Source organism: Delphinapterus leucas, chromosome 15, assembly GCF_059928025.1.
Source record: "Delphinapterus leucas isolate spDelLeu-1000000601 "Yukka" chromosome 15, BTC_Dleu_Yukka2, whole genome shotgun sequence".
Lineage (NCBI taxonomy): Eukaryota > Metazoa > Chordata > Mammalia > Artiodactyla > Monodontidae > Delphinapterus > Delphinapterus leucas.
This window is the reverse complement of record NC_143143.1, coordinates 19,337,140-19,358,315: the sequence shown is the minus strand read 5'-3', so window position 1 is coordinate 19,358,315 and position 21,176 is coordinate 19,337,140. Positions and strand designations below refer to the sequence as shown.

At 45.0% G+C, this 21,176-nt stretch overlaps 1 protein-coding gene and 1 pseudogene across 7 annotated transcripts in view; both read right to left on the bottom strand.

The window, feature by feature from the left end:
- The window catches only part of ARHGAP17 (Rho GTPase activating protein 17), an 89,562-nt gene that overhangs the window by 33,232 nt on the left and 35,154 nt on the right, over positions 1–21,176 (bottom strand). For all 7 annotated transcript variants that reach the window (XR_002646689.3, XM_022588490.2, XM_022588492.3 and 4 more), the window contains exons 2-9: positions 20,870–20,909; positions 17,087–17,191; positions 11,463–11,536; positions 10,096–10,207; positions 9,784–9,860; positions 4,738–4,849; positions 1,732–1,800; positions 1,492–1,573 (exon numbers count right to left, since the gene is read on the bottom strand). Coding sequence is in view for 6 of the 7 variants with exons in the window: in XM_022588490.2 (XP_022444198.1) it covers positions 1,492–1,573; positions 1,732–1,800; positions 4,738–4,849; positions 9,784–9,860; positions 10,096–10,207; positions 11,463–11,536; positions 17,087–17,191; positions 20,870–20,909 (671 nt within the window). In the remaining variant the exon portion in view is untranslated. The remainder of the gene's footprint in view (positions 1–1,491; positions 1,574–1,731; positions 1,801–4,737; positions 4,850–9,783; positions 9,861–10,095; positions 10,208–11,462; positions 11,537–17,086; positions 17,192–20,869; positions 20,910–21,176) is intronic.
- LOC111182225 (tubulin alpha-1B chain pseudogene) lies at positions 5,651–9,777 on the bottom strand (annotated as a pseudogene).

Genomic DNA, 21,176 nt, shown 5'->3' with positions numbered 1-21,176 from the left:
CTTCTCTTTTTTGGGCCCGTTAAGTCAACCTCTCCAAACCAGGCTTATAGCCATTCAAAGGCTAGGATGATGATGTTTACTGTTTTGTCCTGTGCAGGGCCCTGCACACAGAAGGTACCCCATAAACACAGGCTCCCGGTGCTCTGACCTGGGCCAGCAAGAGTCGGCCCCTTGCGAGGCTTACTGTTCGCCAGCAGCTTCATTCCTTTGCACTCTGACTCAACCCCATTACCCACGGATTAAGAAATGGGATCACTCTGGAAAGCAAGGGCAGCTCGTCCTCTGAAGATTGGCCCAGCGAATCAGAGCCACTACACTCAAGATGGCTAAAGACCTGGCTAAGGGGTCAGTCAAGACATAGCATTTTCTCTTCTTTTTTTTTTTGGTCGCGCTGTGCGGCATGTAGGATCTTAGTTCCCCGAGCAGGGACCAAACCTGCGCCCCCTGCAGTGGAAGCGCGGAGTCTTAACCACTGGACCGCCAGGGGAGTCCTAAATAGAATTTTCCGATTCCAAAATCTAAGGGCTTTCAGGCACAAAGTCACACCCTGCTGGGACTGCCTGCAATTTAGGGGAGGAGGAGTGGTATTCTTGAGGGGCCGGTGTGTACGCACAGACATAACCAGCCCCGTACACACACATGCTCAGTCTCTTTCACAATCACAGTCATCACACTCAGCACCTGGCTTGATCCTCTTTCAGCTCTGAGACCAGTGGTTCTGTCTGGGGCACCTGAGGTCCAAATGTCAGGACTACACCATAAGCAAAAGAGTATAACAGGTCCAAAGGGGACAGAGGAGTGTCTGATCACTTACTGATCTCTGCTGATTGATAGATGCTCTGATGGCAAATCAGAGAGAATTAGAATCGAAAGAGTTAATGTTCAGTTTAGAACTAAACATCAAAGGAAAGTTTGGTCCACTCGTAAGTTGAGGGTAGGATCTGCAATGTGCTTAAATATGGTGGGCAAAGTGAGTGCTGATGAGAACAAGACCTGAACGGGGTGCTCATGGCCTCACGATTCAGTCACACTGATTATGTGCCTGATGACGCGGTATCAGGTACTGGCTTCTAAGATTCCTTTTGGGAAGTCCAAAGTTTTTTTCATAGGATGTATGCTCTTGGAATCACAGGGCTAGAATTAAGCCCTATGAAACAAATAACTGATTTGCGAAAAGATAATTAGAGGCTAGAATGTTTTGAGCCTATTTAGAAGACAGGAAAACAGATGCTTCCCCCAAAGGGTGCAGCTTTCTCTTCAACTGAAGATTTCAGAAGAACTGCAAATGTTCCATTAGTATGTTAATTTGCGTTTGGAAGAAATTAGAGAATGCAGCAAGGGAAGATGAAAGTGTGCTGGGAAATAGTGCCCGCCTAGGCAGAGAGGCTTTGTCCAAAGGAAATGCATGCAAAGGAGCTGAGTAAAGAAGAACAGAGGCAGAAGTGGCAGAGGCGAGAAGGAGGCATCAGGCCAGCACGCAGGTTACGTTACCTTGATGGGCTCGCAATTCGGGAAGGGCCTTTTCTAAGACTGCTAATGCTTTTCTATGGTAATCTGCTTGAGCTTCTAATAACTGAGAACAGACCCACATTCAAAAACAAAAGTAACGTTAGCATTGGATGGACACACACACAATGGCTGAGCAAAACCAAAAATGACATCTTTTGCAAAAAAGCTAAAATGACTCAACTTTTACAATGCTTTAACGTCTCGTCAGGGCAAAGTGCTTACCGTAACAAAAAATTTGCCATACTCCCCTTCTTTGGCCATAAAATTGTACATATCCGCTGCAAGTTGATCCTGGGCAAGTGGAAGAGAAGATATGTCATTGAAGAAAAATGAGGTGAAAGAAAATAGCATCTACGAATTGATCTGTGAGCTCCTAGAGCAAACTGTAATGAAACAGCTGCAGATTAAATGTCCATCAACTCCCTGGTACAATCATACACAGGGATAACGAAAAGAATAATCAAGCTTATTATGGACTGACATGGAAAGATCTCCAAGGTTTATTATTAATATGCCTTGTTAAGAAGCAAAGCACAGAGCACTACTTCTGGTATGGTATGTTACTATCTGGGTAAAAAAGGGAGAGGAAATATTTTTATCACCATGTTTGTATAAAAATACCCCTAGGGAAAAAAGCAAGAACTTAGTAACAGTGGTTACCTGTTGAGAGCAGTGGAAATTAGGAGGAGGAGGAGGACGGAGGGGCAGAAGAAAGACTTTACTGTATATTGTTTTATACTTTTTATATTTGAACTAATGTAAATAAATTACTTACATAAGAATTAAAAAATTAGCTTAAAACTGATAGACTGGGCAATTGGATATATCCATATTTCCAATTTTCAAATATATATACATATTCATATATATACATATATTTTTTTTTAATGTACTACCTTCCGTTTTGGATTGGCCTCTGTATCTGGGAAAGTAAAACATTTCCCTGAGAGTTCACAAATATATATAGACCTGCTTTCATGAGGGTTTGAACTTTGAGTTGATTCTCTGTGTGGTCCAGGAATCCTCGAACTGAGAAAGTTTAGTTTAAAATGGCTTGGTAATACTCTCTGGGAGACTCACTCCTAATCCCCAGAAGTCCCACAGATAAAGTCCCTCTTAAAATGAGCTCACAATACAAAACTGCAAAACAACCCACCATAAAGGAAACTCCCACCACTCTCATAGAGAACTTCAGAAAACAGAATTAACTAACAAAGACTTAAAATAAGTATATATAAATAATTAAAAGCATTAAAAAATAAATACTAAAAAGAATAATGCACTATCAAAAAAGGCAGACTTGAAGAATTAGAACGTTAAAATGAAAAATATAGTCAACAAAATTCAAAACTCAATGTTAATTAAACAGCAGATCAGACATAGCTAAAGAGAGAATCAGTGAAACAGAACTTAGATCTCAGGAAATTACCCAGAAGTTAACATAAAGGGAGAAGGAAATAGAAAATATTTTCATAAGTTTTTACCATTTGACTTTCTGACAAGCTGTGGTATGTAAGTTAAAAGAAGTCTCTCAAAAAAAAAAAAAAAAAAAAAAAAAAGAAGTCTCTCTTTGGGCTTCCCTGGTGGCGCAGTGGTTGAGAGTCTGCCTGCCGATGCAGGGGACGTGGGTTCGTGCCCCGGTCTGGGAAGATCCCACATGCCGCGGAGTGGCTAGGCCCGTGAGCCATGGCCGCTGAGCCTGTGCATCCGGAGCCTGTGCTCCGCAACGGGAGAGGCCACAACAGTGAGAGGCCCGCGTACCGCAAAAAAAAAAAAAGAAGTCTCTCTTTTAACTTAACCTATAATGCACCAGTTCAAACCCCCAAACTACTAGACAAATGTATATCCAATAAGGAGCCACTAGCCAAGATCTAGGTTAGACCAGATATGAAGAAGACTGCTGCGTAAATGACACTGGCAAAACTACAACTCTTCTGAACAAGAATAAGCCAGTGCAAGACTTTTGTCAGAAGCATTTGTGTGATTATCATCTTTTTAAACGTAAAGGCTATGGCATGACTTTGTGAGTCCAGTATTAATTCTTACCCACTATATTATTTTCAACAAGTCATTTTACTGCAGTTAACTGCCCAAGGTTTGCCATCATGAAAAGTGAATTATAGCATGACCTGAATAAACTAAAATATAGTCTTAATGCTACCTAGTAGAATGTGGAGACCATTATTGGAAAATGATGAATAATAAGAGGAGGAAAAGTCTCAGGCGACGATCCTAAGATTCACCAAAGACCTGTTTCTTTACCACCTCAAATAACATTTGGAATAAACATTTATCTTTGTAGATAGATGCATAGAGAATAACCACCTAGTCTGGAATTTAGATTATGAGATACAAATTTTCATTTCTTCCAAATTAGAAGCCAATTGTCCTAGCAACATTTTAAAAATAATCCTTCCCTTTTCTATGGACATATGATGACCCCTTTACTATATATTCAACCCTTAAATATAACAGCATTCATTCTAGAAAACCTATACAATTCCATGGATCTATTTTTGTGCCTATTGCACCTTGTTTTAATTGCTGTAATTTTATGATATAGTTTTTCTCCTTTTATTCTCCCATTCTTCATTTTAAATAAGCTTAGACGTTTCTGTCAAGTTTTTAAAAATATCCTACTTGAATTTTTTTCAATTAATTATTTTTTTCTGCATTGGGTCTTCATTGCTGTGCGTGGGCTTTTTCTCTAGTTGCAGAGAATGGGGGCTACTCTTTGTTGCGGTGCACGGGTTTCTCATTGCAGTGGCTTCTCTTGTTGTGGAGCACAGGCTCTAGGCATGTGGGCTTCAGTAGTTGCGGCATGTGGGCTCAGTAGTTGTGGCTCACGGGCTCTAGAGTGTAGGCTCAGTAGTTGTGGCACACAGGCCTAGTTGCTCTGCGGCATGTGGAATCTTCCCAGACCAGGGCTCGAACCCGTGTCCCCGGCAGGTGGACATTGGCAGGTAGATTCTTAACTACTGCGCCACCAGGGAAGTCCCTGAATTTTATTTTTAAATAATGCTTTATTGTGAGTATAAAGTAATGTAGAGTCTTAGAAAATAAAGAAAGAAGGAAGAAGAAAATAAAACCTACCTTGAATATCATTCAGGGAATCCTAATAGGAATTATGTAAAACATTAAATAATTTGCAGTATTTGACCTTTCATCCATCACTTGCAAAAACCAAAAGATTGATTTAAGTACATATTCATTAGGGAATTCTCCTACCTTGCACTGTTCTACTTTATTTCCAGCTTCATCCATCTCTTCCTTTAGGGTATCTATTTTTGATGGAAGCCCCTGAAAGTTGGTTCCTGAAGATTTGTGAGCCTGGTTCCATCTGCAAAGCACAGGCATAGCCATTATTTGAGAAGCAGCTGTATATACTCAACCTTATGGAGTTAAAGACCTAATGGAGACAGACTCATTCCCCAAAACTGATTCTACCTGGGACAGGTATCAGCACCTAGGATGGCAGCTTCTCTGGAGTTTATCCTTTAAGAATGGAAACGGGCAAAGGTGACACTGGCTTCCCGCTGTGATGGGACTGTGGTAGTGCTGAGAGTAGCTGTCTGCTCTGAGCAGAACTGGCCACGCCTTGTCCCATGCAAGCCCAACTGCTGCAAATCAATCCGTGGAACCCCTTCCCCTACTGTCCAATCTTGGGCTCTTACCCATCAAACACCCCCTTGTTCTCTTGCTTTGATCTAGAATGTTCCCTGTGCCACTGGGGGTCAGTTGCTGCTCTTCAGGACCCCTTATAACACCGCCTACTACCATCCTGACTTGTGATTACCTTCAGTAAGTGAAAGCCAGAACTTCGGTCATGGAGCTAGTAATTGATAGCTGTGAAAGCATGTTAAGAATTAAAATCATTTGTAAGGATAAATACTAGTATCTACAGCAAATCTGAAACATAATGTGGAATGTTTATATTCCCTTCATAAATAAGTCAAAAGGACCCCCTCCCCCAAAATTATACTATAGTAATAGTCGGGGGAAGTGAATGGGGAATAATAATCTAAAACAATTTCTATTTGGTTTTCAAGTGTGTTTTGACCTTCTGTTTAAATACGGACATGCCTGCTATGGCAGAAATTTCTAGCACTTTATTTATTTATTTATCTTTCTTAAAGCCTTTACCTTTCAGACATGACAGAAAAATCTTACAGGTACACATGGAAAAGTAATACATGATCACAGTTGAAAGTGAAGACAATCTAGTCAGAAAGCTTTTACTCCTGTCAGCTAATGTTGAAGCTGAAGTTCTGAGTATGACATGCTGTGGGGCTGAAAGCAATGGGAATTTGCCTTCTTCCTCTCCCTCTCCTTCAACAGGATCCACACCAACCTCCTCACAATCCTTCTCAAGGGCAGCCACGTCCTCACGGGCCTCAGAAAACTCTCCTCCCGCCATGCCCTCACCCACGTACCAAAGGCACGCTTGGCATACATCAGGTCAAACTCGTGGTCCAGGCGAGCCCAGGCCTCAGCAATGGCTGTGGTGTTGCTCAGCATGCACACAGCTTGCTGTACTTTGGCCAGGTCTCCACCAGTGGGAGGCTGGTAATTAGCGCCAACTTTGAAGCCAGTGGGGCACCAGTCCACAAACTGGGTGCTGCGCTTGGTCTTGATGGTGGCGATAGCAGCATTGACATCTTTGGGAACCACGTCACCACGGTACAACAGGCAGCAAGCCATGCATTTACCACAGCAAGGGTCGCGTTTCACCATCTGGTTGGCTGGCTCAAAGTAAGCATTGGTGATCTCTGCTACAGAAAGCTGTTCACGGTAGGCTTTCTCAGCAGAGATGACAGGGGCATATGTGGCCAGAGGGCAGTGGGTGTGGGGATAGGGCACCAGGTTGGTCTGGAATTCTGTCAGATCAACATTCAGGGCTCCATCAAATCGCAGGGAAGCAGTGATGGAGGACACAATCTGGCTAACAAGGCGGTTAAGATTCGTGTAGGTTGGGCGCTCAATATCGAGGTTTCTACGACAGATGTCATAGATGGCCTCATTGTCTACCATGAAGGCACAGTCAGAGTGCTCCAGGGTGGTGTGGGTGGTGAGGATGGAGTTGTAGGGCTCAACTACAGCTGTGGAAACCTGGGGGGCTGGGTAAATGGACTCCAGCTTGGACTTCTTGCCATAATCGACAGAGAGACGTTCCATCAGCAGGGAGGTGAACCCGGAACCAGTTCCCCCACCAAAGCTGTGGAAAACCAAGAAGCCTTGAAGACTTGTGCACTGGTCAGCTAGTTTCCGAATTGGGTCCAAGATGGGGTCAATGATCTCCTTGCCAATGGTGTAGTGACCTCGGGCATAGTTACTGGCAGCATCTTCCTTGCCTGTGATGAGCTGCTCAGGGTGGAAGAGCTGGCGACAGGTGCCAGTGTGAACTTCATCAATGACCGTGGGTTCCAGGTCCACAAACAATGCCCTGGGCACATGCTTGCCAGCGCCTGTCTCACTGAAGAAAGTGTTGAAGGAGTCATCTCCTCCCCCAGTAGTCTTGTCACTTGGCATCTGGCCATCGGGCTGGATGCCATGTTCTGGGTAGTAGAGCTCCCAGCAGGCACTGCCGATCTGGACACCAGCCTGGCCAACATGGATGAAGATGCACTTATGCGTGGTGGCTACAGGTCAGCAGGCACAGGCAACAGGAGTGGATACCGGGTCCTGGTTACCGTCCTCAACAAGCTAAGAGTTGAGGTTAAGTAACGCACTCTCTAGCACTTTAAATTTAAACATGGATATTACATAGATGCAGCATGAAAGCCCATGTTAGCAACTTATCAAGCTTCCCAGATGACTGCATTGCCCCCAGAATGCTCTGCCCTGCCCTCTTTCACGTTGCTGTTGTGATGCACTTCTCCACAGCAAGGCTTCAGTAAATCTGCTGAAGCTGGCAATGGAAAGAGCATGGACTTCGGAGTCTGACAGGCTGAAGTCTGAAGCTCGGTTCTACCTTCATCGGCCATGTGACCTTTGGCAACGGCCTCACCTCTCTGTGCCTCAGGTTGTCTCATCTGTCAAACTAAGGAAACAAATACCGTCTGCCCGGCAGAACTGTCACGGGCAGCAGAAGAGAGAATAAATATATATATGCCTGTGTGTGAATATGATGGATCCCCACTAATGCTAGCTATCACCATTCTCCTCCAGGGAAAAGCCACAGGAATAAGTCAAATAAAGAAGAAATATTGATCTGTTTCAGTTTCTCTAATACCTACTTTGATTCGTTAAGTGAACAGGACCATGAATGCAGGACCAAGAATCAGTGCTGAAATCTCCTCTGGGATACATGTGCTGCAGATGTAAGATTCCTGGCATCTATAATATCGCTCAACCAACTCCAGCAAGAGCGCACTCACGGCCTTGTTTAATTAACTATTAGAACATTTTTCCTTATCTTCAGCAAAAATCTACCACAGGGGGGCCTGCACTCCCTCCCTGATCCTGGTTCTGGCCACAGGGCTCTAATCACACGTGTGCGTGTGACAAGGAGACGACAGACTCTGCGTTCAGAATCCTAGCCCTGCCGTTTATTATGTCTAAGACGCAAAGCAAGTCATAGACACGGCATGTGCAGGTGCCTCCAGTGTCTGTACAACAAGTCTCCTCTCAAAGTAGGGGGTGTCATGTAACCTCCTAACCTCTGTCCCCTCCAACTCTCACTGAAGGGCCTCTGCACTTAGTGTCCAACACGGAGCCTGACCCACAGCAAGCACCTACTCAATGTCTGCTGAAAACACAAGTGGACAAACGAATAGAGATTGCTGGGAGAATCGAAAGAGCTGACATATCACATACGTAGTCTGATATCTGGCACGTGGCAAGTGTCCAGTAAGTGGTGGCAATGATCGTGTTCACCATGTGCTAATTCCTAGATGTCCCTCTTATCATCTCAACTTTTCTTAAGTCAGGACATGTCTTACCAATTGATTTGTACATTTAATAAAGTGGTGTTTCTATTTCATTTTCCCCCCAAAATCGGATATTAAATCACTGGTGCATCTGACACTCAGCGACATTTTAGAAACAAGGAAATCTGCAATAAAAGCATCTGACACGGGGCTTCCCTTGTGGCGCAGTGGTTAAGAATCTGCCTGCCAATGCAGGGGACACGGGTTCAAGCCCTGGTCCGGGAAGATCCCACATGCCACAGAGCAACTAAGACCGTGTGCCACAACTACTGAGCCTGTGCTCCGCAACAAGAGAAGCCACTGCAATGAGAAGCCCAAGCACCACAACCAAGAGTAGCCCCCGCTCACTGCAATTAGAGAGATCCCACGCGCAGCAACGAAGACCCAACGCAGCCAAAAAAAAGCATCTGACACGTAGAAAGTTAGTAAATGATCTCTGTATCTCCATTTATTTGCCAAACAGAAATAATCATGTCTACTTCACAAGAGTGCAATGAGGATTAAAAGAGTTAACGAAGCAGGGCTCAGCAAAGCCACTTGCTTTTGTAAATAAAGTTTTATTCGAACACAGACTTGCTCATTCATTTATGTATTGCCCAGGGCTACTTTTATGCTACAACAGCAGAGCTGAGTAGTTGGAACAGGGGGCATCTGGGTTGCAAAGCTGAAAATATTTAGTACCTGGCCCTTTACAGAACAAGTCTGTCAACGCTTGTATAAGGTATGAGAAAGGATGGGGCCCGTGGCAGCTACCTCCCTACTCCTCTCATATGAGTCATTGATACAAATGCCCTCACGGATGGAGCTGAGGCTGGAGCCCAGCCATGGAGCACTACAGACGGGTCATCTGACATCAGCCCTCTGGGATGGCTACTAGGTCTTACTTAGTTCCTCCCTGTTGAGCACAGCATTTCTTGATTGTGAAAAATGATCCTAACCACACAGGTGTTTTTTGACACAGTGGCACGCTTGGCAGCTGCTAAGATCACAGATCTATTTATTCCTAAACTCCACTACTCCAAGGACAACGCTCTTAGAACTGTCTGCCACCATTTCTTCTCCCCAGAATACACTTATTTAGGTTTTTTTTTTTCCCTGTCTCCTTTCACTGTTGGTTGACTAAGAACAGGGTGTTCTAACATCATCCCGCTGTCATGCTTGGGAGAATGAGGCCTGAAAGCAGGTGTAAGTAGGCTGTGACTCAGTCTGTGAGTCAAGTGTGTGAATCTGTGATGACGTCTGTTTTGTGCACCCAGTGGTCTTTATCCGTGTTGAGGAGGGGGATGGTTGCTGGGGATGTGACAGAAAACCGCATTATTGGTTATTTTTCACAGCTTTATCTTACCTGGCTCTGACCGAATCCCAGTCTAAAACCAATCTGGCGAGCTGCTTCCTCTGTTTCTGGATGTTAGGAATCTCTACCTGGACAGAAGAACACACCACATATGAAATGGGACGAGCTTCGGGGTTTTCAGTTTAACCTCTGAAAGTGCAATCTTTATTTACCATTTTCTTTTTTTTCTTAGGCAAAGGATTTTGTACCCTCAACTTACTCCCCTTATTTCCAAAAAGAAGTGTATGCCAAAGCCACTGATTATTGTTAAAGTTTCAGACACAAGTGAACCATTCCCCACCCAGCCCCCGCCAAAGCACCCACCTCTGCTATGCCGTACAGAGGGTCCACAATCTCCTTCTCGACAAAGACTTCATGCTGAGAGAGTTCCAGAGCCAGCTGATTCTCAGCATCTCCACACGTCTCCAGCATCTTCCTTTAAAAACAAGATGCCCAACAACAAACATACGTCCATTAAATCTGGCACCAGATTCCCACACTGAGCCAGCTCTGCTCTCCATACGATGGGAACGCATTAGGGCGCTATACAATAGAGACCTGAAAGTACTATAAACTTAGGGCGTAAGTCCACAGACTTGTGCTTTAAAATGAACAAGACTGGGCTTCCCTGGTGGCGCAGTGGTTGAGAGTCCACCTGCCGATGCAGGGGACACGGGTTCGTGCCCCGGTCCGGGAAGATCCCACGTGCTGCGGAGCAACTGGGCCCGTGAGCCATGGCCGCTGAGCCTGCGCATCGGAGCCTGTGCTCCGCAACTGGAGAGGCCACAAAGGTGAGAGGCCCGTGTACCAAAAAAATAAATAAATAAATAAAATAAAATGCACAAGACTACCTCAGGTATAATTTGTGTGTACGCGTGCGGATGTGTGTAAACAGTGAGGTGAGAACTCACTGAAAGATTAGGTCCTCTGGTCAGGTGAAAAGCAAGTATTCTCAAAAGTACCCTGAAAATCTTTTAAATCATATGTAACGTTTATTATACTACACTGTTTTCTGTCTGCTAGTAAGTCCGGCCTAGGCAGTGTCCTTCAAAGAACGGCAGAGCATTGTAGGTCATGGAGCATGGCAGACCCTGGGAAATGGGCTGAAAAGTCCAAAGGCCATATCCAGCTGGGAAAGGAGGGCCCATGTTACAGCAGGAGAGAGCAGACAGGATCAAAGGACACTGGCCTTGTAGAGAAGCAAGTAGAAAGAAAGGTCAACCTTCCCTCTTACAATGAAAATAGCTTTATTATTAGATTTTAAACTTATTTATGTAATACATGCTCATTGTAAAAAAAAAAATCCACATAATTCAGAAAAGGCACTATTTTGAGACAACCTCCACTGACATTACAGTGATCATCTTTAAAAGAAGTGACTTTTAAGGACTAAATGGGACTGGTCAGGGCTTATAAATCTGAGTCAACACCTGGACCACAGAAGGGACTGAGTTCTTTATATCCAAGCTCAGCAGATTAAATAATTGACCTTATCAATTACTTTTGTTATTGGCCCTTTGTATGATCTATCCTTGCTTCTACTAAAAGGAAGGTTCTCTAGCATCCCAGTGGCCTCCCATGGGGCCTCAGCCTCTGGTCACACATGTGGCTGCCATGTACACCACCCAGCCATCCACCTCTACCAACCCACAGGGTGCATGGCTCTCTTTCTGAAATAGCCCAACTCTTACCCCAGGAGAGAGTCTTCTAGCTGAGTTGATGCTTCTTGCATATTCTGAGCGAGAGCTGTCACAGGGAGTTTTTTCTGGAAGGCAGAAGACAATGCATTTTTTTTTCATTATAATTGACACCCATTCTCAATTACCTGCTTCAGATCTTCAGTCACTGGTTTCTCCCCCAGGTAAACTGCACAGGTAAGAGATATCCTGTCTGGGTTCAGGTTCTGGTCTCAAAGGTATGAGTTGTGTGACTTAAGCTCTGTGTCAGTTTCCTCATGCCTGGAAATTAGGGATAACAGTGCAAGGGTCCTAGGGCTGTCCGTTGACTAAAGGAGATATTCAAGGTCAAGTACCCCAAGTAAATGATTCACGTAACATTTACTGAGTACATGATAAGTACTCAGTAAATGTTAGCTGCTATTATTACTGTTGTCGTTGCTATTACTATAATTACTATAATCAAGAGCATACTATGACCCAGGCGCTGGGGACATAAGACATACACCGTGCCCTCTGATTATCATGACAAATAAATGCAATGAAGTGCTCAATTTTAAAAACTTTTGCTAGAATACTCATTCTTAAACTGGCTCTTAAATTGGCTGGAATCATAAAGATTTAGATTTAGTTAAAGATCTGAAAATATCTAGCTAAATATCCAAAAAATTAAAAAAAATTTTTTAGGCACCAAGTCGCTCATTTTCCTACCAGAGATTTGTTTTTCAGCTGGAAATGGCCGTCAGGATCATCCGATTAATGTTCTAATTGTGCAGCTGGGGAATGTGAAGCCCAGGGGGATTACATGGCCTGGCCAGGCGCCCCGGTGAGGGTGCAGAGCTAGACCTCGGTGCTAAAAGCCCGAGCCCCGGTTCAGAGTCTGTCCGTGACTAGCTAATGGCTTATCTCAGAATATAGGCAGAAGAGGCCTGGAAAGTAGCATGTGGGTTGGTTATAACACCATGATCTGCTAACAAAAAATGCTTTCATTGCTGCGGTACCCCATGTAATTTTGCCTTCCCAGTAGAAAGGGAACTGATGTCAAAGACCTGGGGTCCACCTTGCCGTGGCATTGCTCTGCCTTGACCTCGGGCATGTCACCTGCCTTTCCTGCCTTCAAAGGGCTCCATCTGTTACACTTCTAAAATATTTCTGGAAGGCTGTACAAGAAACTGCTACTACTGGTGGTCCTGGAGAGGGGAACTGGGTGCCCGGGGAACAGGGCTGGGAGAGACCTCATGTTACGTTCTTTTGCATATTATGGATTTTGACCATGTAGCTGGACAGCCCATTCAAAATGGTACACAGAAACTTAAAAATAAATAATGAACAAATATATTTACCCATCTCTCCTCCCCCTCAGGTTATGTTCAAATAAATAAATAACAGGCTTCATCTGCCCCACAAGGAGACGTTCCCAGCTTCCACATTAATAGACCAGGAAGATATGAGAAAATGGGCAGTGTGCTTTGATCAAAATAGAGGATAATTCATACCTTTTACTTATGCTGCCTTTCTAAGGGAATTTAATGTAGGATAAGTGCAGTAATCAAGAGAAATATACTTTGTGCAACTCTGGAGCTCTATGGCAAAAAAAAATCATAAAGAGAGGAGTTTACTTTGACAAGTATCATTCAAGTGCCCAGTTGTAACTAACCTGTGGTTTCCATGCCCTGACTCCAAAGCATCAACAATCCTGGTTCCCGATGTACAGAAATAAGGACATTCTGCTCATTTAACATTTGAGCTGATTAATGAACATGCTGTCTACCAACATCAAACTCCTCCACGGAGAGGGCTGAGGGCTTCCTAATTTATAAAAGGCATGCCAGCTGCACGAAAAGAAACAATTCCAGGTCTAATATGAACCACGACATAAGCTATGCCATGTCAACAGTTTGGGCTGAGAAGGCCACCTGCCCTGTCTCTCTTCCCTCCAATTCTTGCCTCTTCACACGCATGGGAGCTTCTGGTGGGGCCTTTGCAAGGCTCCTCCTGTACTTTCTAGAGCGCGAGAGACTGCCGACCTCTCGTGGTCACCTATCATCTATTCCATGGCGACTCTTCGTCCCACGTGCAGAGCGTAGACAACCTCTGAGCCCTGTCTTGGGCACTTTGGTTCGAGGCTGGAAAAGGAAGCCTAAGGCATTAGGTTTTAGAAATAAGGGAGAGGCACCTTTGCCCCTGTTGCCTGGAATAGGCCCATCACCTGCCACTCATTTTCCTCCTTTACAGCTAGGCCACCACCTTCACCAGGAAGCCTCCCTTGACTACCCCTCTCCTCCTCTGGTGCCCATTCTTGGTCCTTCCATAATTACCTGTGCATATTTTGTTTAGTATGTTGTTTTTATAATTATCCATTTGTGGAGGAAGCCTCCCCCACCAGGCTATGAGCACTTTTTAAGGGAGACACTACATCTAATTCATTTTATAGCTCCAGCACCTGTACATAGTAGGTGTTTGATAAATACTTAATTTGTTTGTTTTTAATGAATTTATGTGACACCTGGGCTGTGTTTCAAAGCAGACCAAAGGAACAACAAGACAATCTGTGTGAATGACAATGGCCTACAGCATGAATGGGAGGAAGCGGGAGATACTGAGACTGATAAGGGAAATGTGATGAGATTATGAAGGGCTGAAGTCATCTAAAGCGCTTGGACTTTAGGATATTTTGTACAGCACAGAGAATATGGCCAATATTTTACAATAACTTTAAATGGAGTGTAATCTATAAAAATACTGAATCATGATGTTGTACACCTGAAACTAATATAATATTAGTCCACTATATTTCAATTAAAAAAAAACAAAAAAAAAAAAGGGTTCGATTTTAACCCAGGCAATGGGAACTAGCCATCGTCCCTGCCAGAGCATCAGTGGTATTATGGGATGCTTCCTTATGTGGAACTATCCCTCCAGCCATCTTGGTCCCCACCCTCCAAATGCCAGTAGTGTCCCCCAGACCTTATGGCAACCAAAAAAGTCTCCACACATTTCCAAATATCCCCAGGAGTGTAATTCTGGTCCCTGTTGAGAACAACTAAGCTTAAGATTTTTTTTTTTTTAGGCAGAAGGATGACAAGATCAATTTGTATTTCAGGAAACCATCTCTGGTGATCAGGTTGAAGAAAGGCTGGAAAAAAAGGAAATCAGAGGCAGGAAATGTAGCTCAAGAGGTGACTGCAACAGTCCAGATAATGAGAGGTAATCAGGTCTTGCATTAAGGTGAAGGTGGTAAAGATGGAGCAGAGGTGAGAAATTCAAGAAACAGTCACAAAGAGAATCACAGGACTTGCTAATCAAGCAGCTATGGGAGGTTGAGGATAAGACAAAAGGGAGGGTTTCCCTGGTGGCTCAGTGCTTAAGAATCTGCCTGCCAATGTAGGGGACATGGGTTCGAGCCCTGGTCCGGGAAGATCCCACATGGTGCAGAGCAACTAAGCCCGTGAGCCACAACTACTGAGCCTGCACTCTACAGCCCATGAGCCACAACTACTGAGCCTGCATGCCACAACTACTGAAGCCCGCGTGCCTAGAGCCCATGCTCCGCAACAAGAGAAGCCACCACAATAAGCCCACGCACCACAATGAAGAGTTGCCCCCGCTCTCTGCAACTAGAGAGTGCCCCCGTGCAGCAACCAAGACCCAACACAGCCAAATAAATAAATATATAAATATATTAAAAAACAAAACAAACACATGCCCTTCACTCATAAAAAAAGATAACCTAACTTGCATACTAGGGTGGATAGAATCCAAGAGTCAACACAGAAGAACTGGTTATGCGTGCTAAAATAGACAACTACGGGAGGAAGTTCTTTGCTTCGTTGAAAATGGTTTACAAGTGTCTGAATAAACACATTAGTTAGGCGCCATGAGAAGAGAGGAGGCGGCCCAAGGAATGTGATGGCGAGAATAAGGAGATGAAGGGCAGAAGCTTAGGAAACAATATTAAAAGGGCAGGCAGAGCAGAAGCCATGGCAAGAGAATGCAAAGGGGCAGAGGGGGCAGGACCAGTGGATTGGGCCTGGTTCTGATGGATGGGAACTGCAGCAAGCATTCCTGGAATCGGAGGTGCATGCAAACTTCTGCTCCTTTGATATACACCACTGCGGAAACTATGTGTTGTGCAAGAGAGGAGCAACCCTGTTGTCAAGTTGGCCAGAAATGTGTGTAGGAAATATAAAAGGAGGGTGACACAGATCGTCTGCACACCAGCTCCTCCTTTTGAGACATCTAGTGGCAAATAAAACAATATGGGATGGGCTTCCCTGGTGGCGCAGTGGTTAAGAATCTGCCTGCCAATGCAGAGGACATGGGTTCAAGCCCTGGTCCGGGAAGATCCCACATGCCGCGGAGCAACTAAACCTGTGTGCCACAACTACTGAGCCCGCGCTCTAGAGTCCGTGAGCCACAACTACTGAGCCCGTGTGCCACAACTACTGAAGCCCACGTGCCTAGAGCCCGTGCTCCGCAACAAGTGAAGCCACTGCAATGAGACGCCCATGCACCGCAACAAAGAGTAGCCCCTGCTCACTGCAACTAGAGAAAGCCTGCGTGCAGCAACGAAGACCCAACGCAGCCAAAAATAAAGAAATTTAAGAAAATATATATATGGGAAATCATAGCTTCCCTGTGTGCCATGGAAACTCCCACCATAATGTTATATGGGGGTCAGGGTATGCTCGTAAGCTGGGAACTCATAAAACTAAGGGCGGAACTGCCTGACAAACAAAGCTGCTGTGCTCTGCTGGTGGGACACGGGGACCTGGACGCTCTGAACGTACCCTGGAGTAGACATTTGATTGTTTCCTAGAGCCCATCCTTCCTGAGTCCTCCTAAGGACCTATCCTGGTCTCAATGGAGCCTATGAGCTGGAGGTAGGACCATAGCCCATGCTCTGGGGTGAGCTGTGATTAGCTTATGCCAACCAGCACGTCCTGGTTGGGGGTTGTGGGAGGGGTTTGTTCAGTAATGGAGAATGTGACTCAACGCAGATCAATGCAATGGGAAGGGATTTCTACCTGCCAAAAGTATGGAAAAAAGAAGTCTTCTCACTCCATTAAGAAAAACTACTGGAAGAGACGCTCTCTATTCCTGCTGGACATGCACAAGGAAGTAGGTAGCCCATGGGAGCTGCTGGTAGCCAGCTTGCAACCATGAGGGATAAGGCAGACACTGAAGAAGGCCGAGGGGAGAGAAGGAGAGAAGGAAAGAAACTGGGGTCCTGGTTACATCACCGAAAGCCTAGCCCAAGCCTTCCCTGGAGTCCGTCCTGACTACTGGACTTTTCAGTTAGTAAGCCAATAAATTCTACTTTCTCAGTCAATTTAAGAGAGGCTTGCAGCTTTCTGCCATCAGAGGATTCCTAACTGATGTGTCCATTCTCTTATGATGACAAATCTCTAAAAGCACCTGGAGAGAATTCAGTGTGAATATGGCTTTCAGCTCAGGGATGTCTTAAGCACAAAAGAACGCTATGATAAGGCCAGTGTCGTGAACGTGAATGGCGATACAAGGTACAGGTCTGCAGTCAAATCTGCTGATGCTGCTTGGGAAAAATCGACTGATAGAGGGAGAAGAGCCTCTCAGAGACGAGGCGAGAACCACGGCTCCAAGTCCCACCCAGTACTCACGTGTCTCCTCTCGGCATCGGTGCCGTGCTGCCCCTGGAAGCAGGCCACCAGGCGCTTGTGGGAATGGTGACACATGGAGCGCACTGTGTCCAAGCGCCGCTCGATCTGACAACACAAAGACAGACGAGCCGTTGGCAAGGCTCAAGACCAACTCAGCCTCTTCCTCCTGCGGTGTTTGCATGTAGGCAGGAAAAAGCATCTTGCCGTTGAATTTTTCACTTGGATGTAAATGGAAATGGTTCCCACGCAGCTACACCAGGGTTTCTCGCTATTGATAAGTGGGCTGGAGAATTCCGGGTTGTGGGCAGCTGTCCCGTGCATTATCAGTAGGTTTACCATCATTTCTGGTCTCCACCCACTAGATGCCAGTAGCACCCAACTCCCCTCTTCGTGACAACCAAGACTGCCCCCAAACATTGTGAAATATCCCCCCAGAGGGCAAAATCACCCCTAGTTGAGAAACACTGAGTTTTCAGATCCCTTAAAGGCTGAATTTATGTCCAGGGGTAGGGGAGAGCCCTGACTAGAACTTGCTATCAGATAAGTGGTGACAAACTCACACACTACAGCACCAGCAAAGTCCCAGGTCCAACCAGCAGAACTGCAAATGAACAGCCTAAGCCCAGCCTCAGGCCCAAGGCCAAGTGGGAAAGCCACAGGGACATTCAGCTCTCTCCTGCACATGGCAATGGAGCCTTCCACACACGGTACAACAGAGAATCAAAGAAAATGTTCCACAACTAAAACTCAAGATCAATGTTTTCAAAATTATTCCTTATTGGGCTTGGGGTGGTTTTTTTTTTTTTTTTTAATAATAAACCTCTAAAGCAGAATGGACAGCCAGCAGTAAGAAACACTGACTTAGGGGGCCCACACATCACGATTAGCTTCCCAAAATATTATTGCTGGGATATGGCTGTTTATGGCAAAGAGAGCTGCTTTTTACAGGAAGGAATGCCAAAAATGTGTATTCTGATGACTCATTAAGAATGAGGGCAGGCCCTTAGGGATGCTTTCTATTTTAAAGAAAAATCAACAAGTTCAAAGCAGAATACATTTTTACCCCAAAACATTTTACCCAATGAGATGGTTTTGTGCCTCTTTCTCAAGTAGCCCTTCTTCAGATCCAATCAAGGCCCCATCCCAGGACCCCGATCTGCAGCCACATTTATTTAGGGCCAGATGCCACATTACTTGCCCCAAATCTTATAATGACCTGATTCTAAGACATTGGAAAACTAATACACATTCTTCATTTGCCACAAAAGGGGGGGGGGAGGGGAGAAAACCCCCAAAACTCCATTTCACTTGATTCCAATTTCCACTAGAATGTAAAGTCCAAAGGGATAGGGCCTTGGTCTGTTTTGTTCACAGATTTATCCCAAGTGCCTAGATCACTGCCTGGCCCAAATGGAAGGTAATATTTGTTGAAAGAACAAGTATATATATTGTATATACCCTGTACAAGGTATTAGAAAAACAACAGTAAGTAAATTGTGGTTCCCACCCTCCTGGGATTCACAGCCTCCTGGGTAAACTCCATACAAACAAGATAAAAAGGCAGCCTCTTGAACTGCTCTACCAGAGATCTAAGAAAAGAGGCAGGAGAAAGAGCAAATTAAGGGAAGTCTCACATCAGATACAAAGTAATCTCTGTGGGGGCTTCCCTGGTGGCGCAGTGGTTGAGAGTCCGCCTGCCGATGCAGGGGATGCAGGTTTGTGCCCCGGTCCGGGAGGATCCCACATGCCACGGAGCAGCTGGGCCCGTGGGCCACGGCCGCTGAGCCTGCACGGGAGAGGCCACAGCGGTGAGGGGCCCGCGTACCGAAAAAAAAAAAAAAAAAGCTCTGTGGCTTGTGACAGTGGTAATCATACCAACAAATCACTAATATAATATTTAGCCCTCACTACGTGACAGGCCCCACTCCCAGTGCTAACCATGTTTAACCCATGAATCCCTCCTAACAAACCCATGCGGTGATACAGTGATTACCCTCCTTTTAGAGAAGTGGAAACTGAGGCAGAGGGAGGTTAAGTGAATTCCCGAGGCCACCGAGCTAGTCAGGGGCAGACCTGGGATGGGAATCCAGGTGGCTGGTCACCAGACCCAGCACTCAGCACTTTGAACCATTACACGCCTTCTTTACGGTTAAAAAAAAAAAAACAGAAATCAGAGCAGGAAAACAATTGCCGCAGACGTGGAGTATCTGTGTTATAAAATAAGGAGTTCCTATATCCTGTGACAAACCATAATGGAAAAGAATATGAAAAAGAATGTACATATGTGTATAACTGAATCACTTTGTTGTACAGCAGAAATTAACACAGCATTGTAAATCAACTATACTTAAATAAAATAAATTTTAAAAAAAAAGGGAGCTCCTAGAAACTAGCAAACTCCTCAGGCCCCAGCGGACGTTTGGGCAAAGGGACAAGCACAGACAGTCACTGTCTGAGTCCCGTGCGATCTCTGCCATCCTCCACCTGCCTGCCAGGCCTCTGGCCTCCTTGCAGGGCTTAAAGGATGAAATGGAATGACGTATATTACTGACGTGGGATGTAGGTGGGAGAATGCTGACAGGAAAACCTAGTGTAACCATACCAAACAATATTTCTAAAATTCTGAAAATGGATTTGAAATATCTGATAAAAACCAGTGAGGAAATACTGTTAAGAATCTGATTCTTAAACTATAATATTGTACATCAACTATGCCTTAATAAAAATTTTTTTTAAAGATTATGATTCCTTAATAAATCTTTTCTTGAAAAAACCCTTCTAATCCTTGATAAAAACTTCTAGTCCTCAAAAGTAGAAAAAAAAAAAGTGCTCTTAAAATCTTCTACCTGCAGAAGACTGCCATAATTTAGAAGGCTGTTTTGGCACGGTGGGGCAGAAATAGCTTTTTTTAAAATTATGCAGCTCCTTCTCTGCATGGGAAGAGACAGAAAGCCACCTGGGAGCAGATCTCTGGTCTCCAGGGACTCGCTGGAGTGCACCAGAGGCAGGTGATGGAAATGAGAGGCAAGGAGAAGGTGCAGAAGGGGTCCTGTCCTTCACAAAGTATTCGGTGTGGGTGGGGACGGAGTGGGGTTGGCTAAAGTGATGTGTATAAAGGGTCCAGGCCCTCCTGGGAGAAACTCCCAGCCCCAAAGTTAGGGAAACCTGTTGAGAAATGGCGTGAGTGGCCCTGGCTAAGGTCCCCAGCAGGAAACGCCCCTCCCTATGGAAAGGAAAGTCTGGCCCATTGGTGTGAGGCCACACTAGGGCCCCTGGGGGGTTCTGAGATCTGGTCACTGTCTCTGAGACTCTGAGTCCTTCAGGACCCAACTTAGGTCAGTTTTAGGGAAGAAGCATAAAAGGGAGCAAAAAACCTGAAATCTAGGTTGGAACCAGTGGGGCCACTGCCGCAGCTGGCAGAGCCTGTCCCATCAAGGTCGCCAGCGCAGCAGCCTGCCCAGGACGCATGACCAGGCCACAGTGCCAGTGGACCGGCCGGACCAGCCAGGCTCCTCCCCCGTGCTCACCCCAACACCTGGCACTTGAACGCAGGACTAGCTCCATCTGAACTTCATAACATGACACCCAAGTTTCAGATCCCCTTTTGATCACCGCACAACTCAACTGCTTTTCTTTCCTGCTCAAAACCATGCTAATCACACTAATTCTGTTTCAGGCAAAACCCCAAAAAAAGCAAAGAACCATAAGCTTCAGTTCTTCCTATGGGTTTTTGTTGCTGTTGTTGTTTAAACAGAGCACTTTTAAAAGTCTTTCTTTTGTTACCTGTAACAGATCTTCACTGAGGACTTCTGTTTTCTCGGCTCTGTGGGAAAAATGAAAAGTTCAAAATCAGACATTCAGAAATAAAAAGCAACTCATGAAATCGAGTAATATTGTCCTGGAGTTTAAAACAAAACAGACAGAAATGAATGATCACAAGGGGACAAATTTTACCAATTTTTATATCAGAGGGCAACTTAAGAAAAAACCAAAGAAAAAAAACAAATGAGGGGCTTCCCTGGTAGCACAGTGGTTAAGAATCCACCTGCCAATGCAGGAGACACAGGTTTGAGCCCTGGTCTGGGAAGAT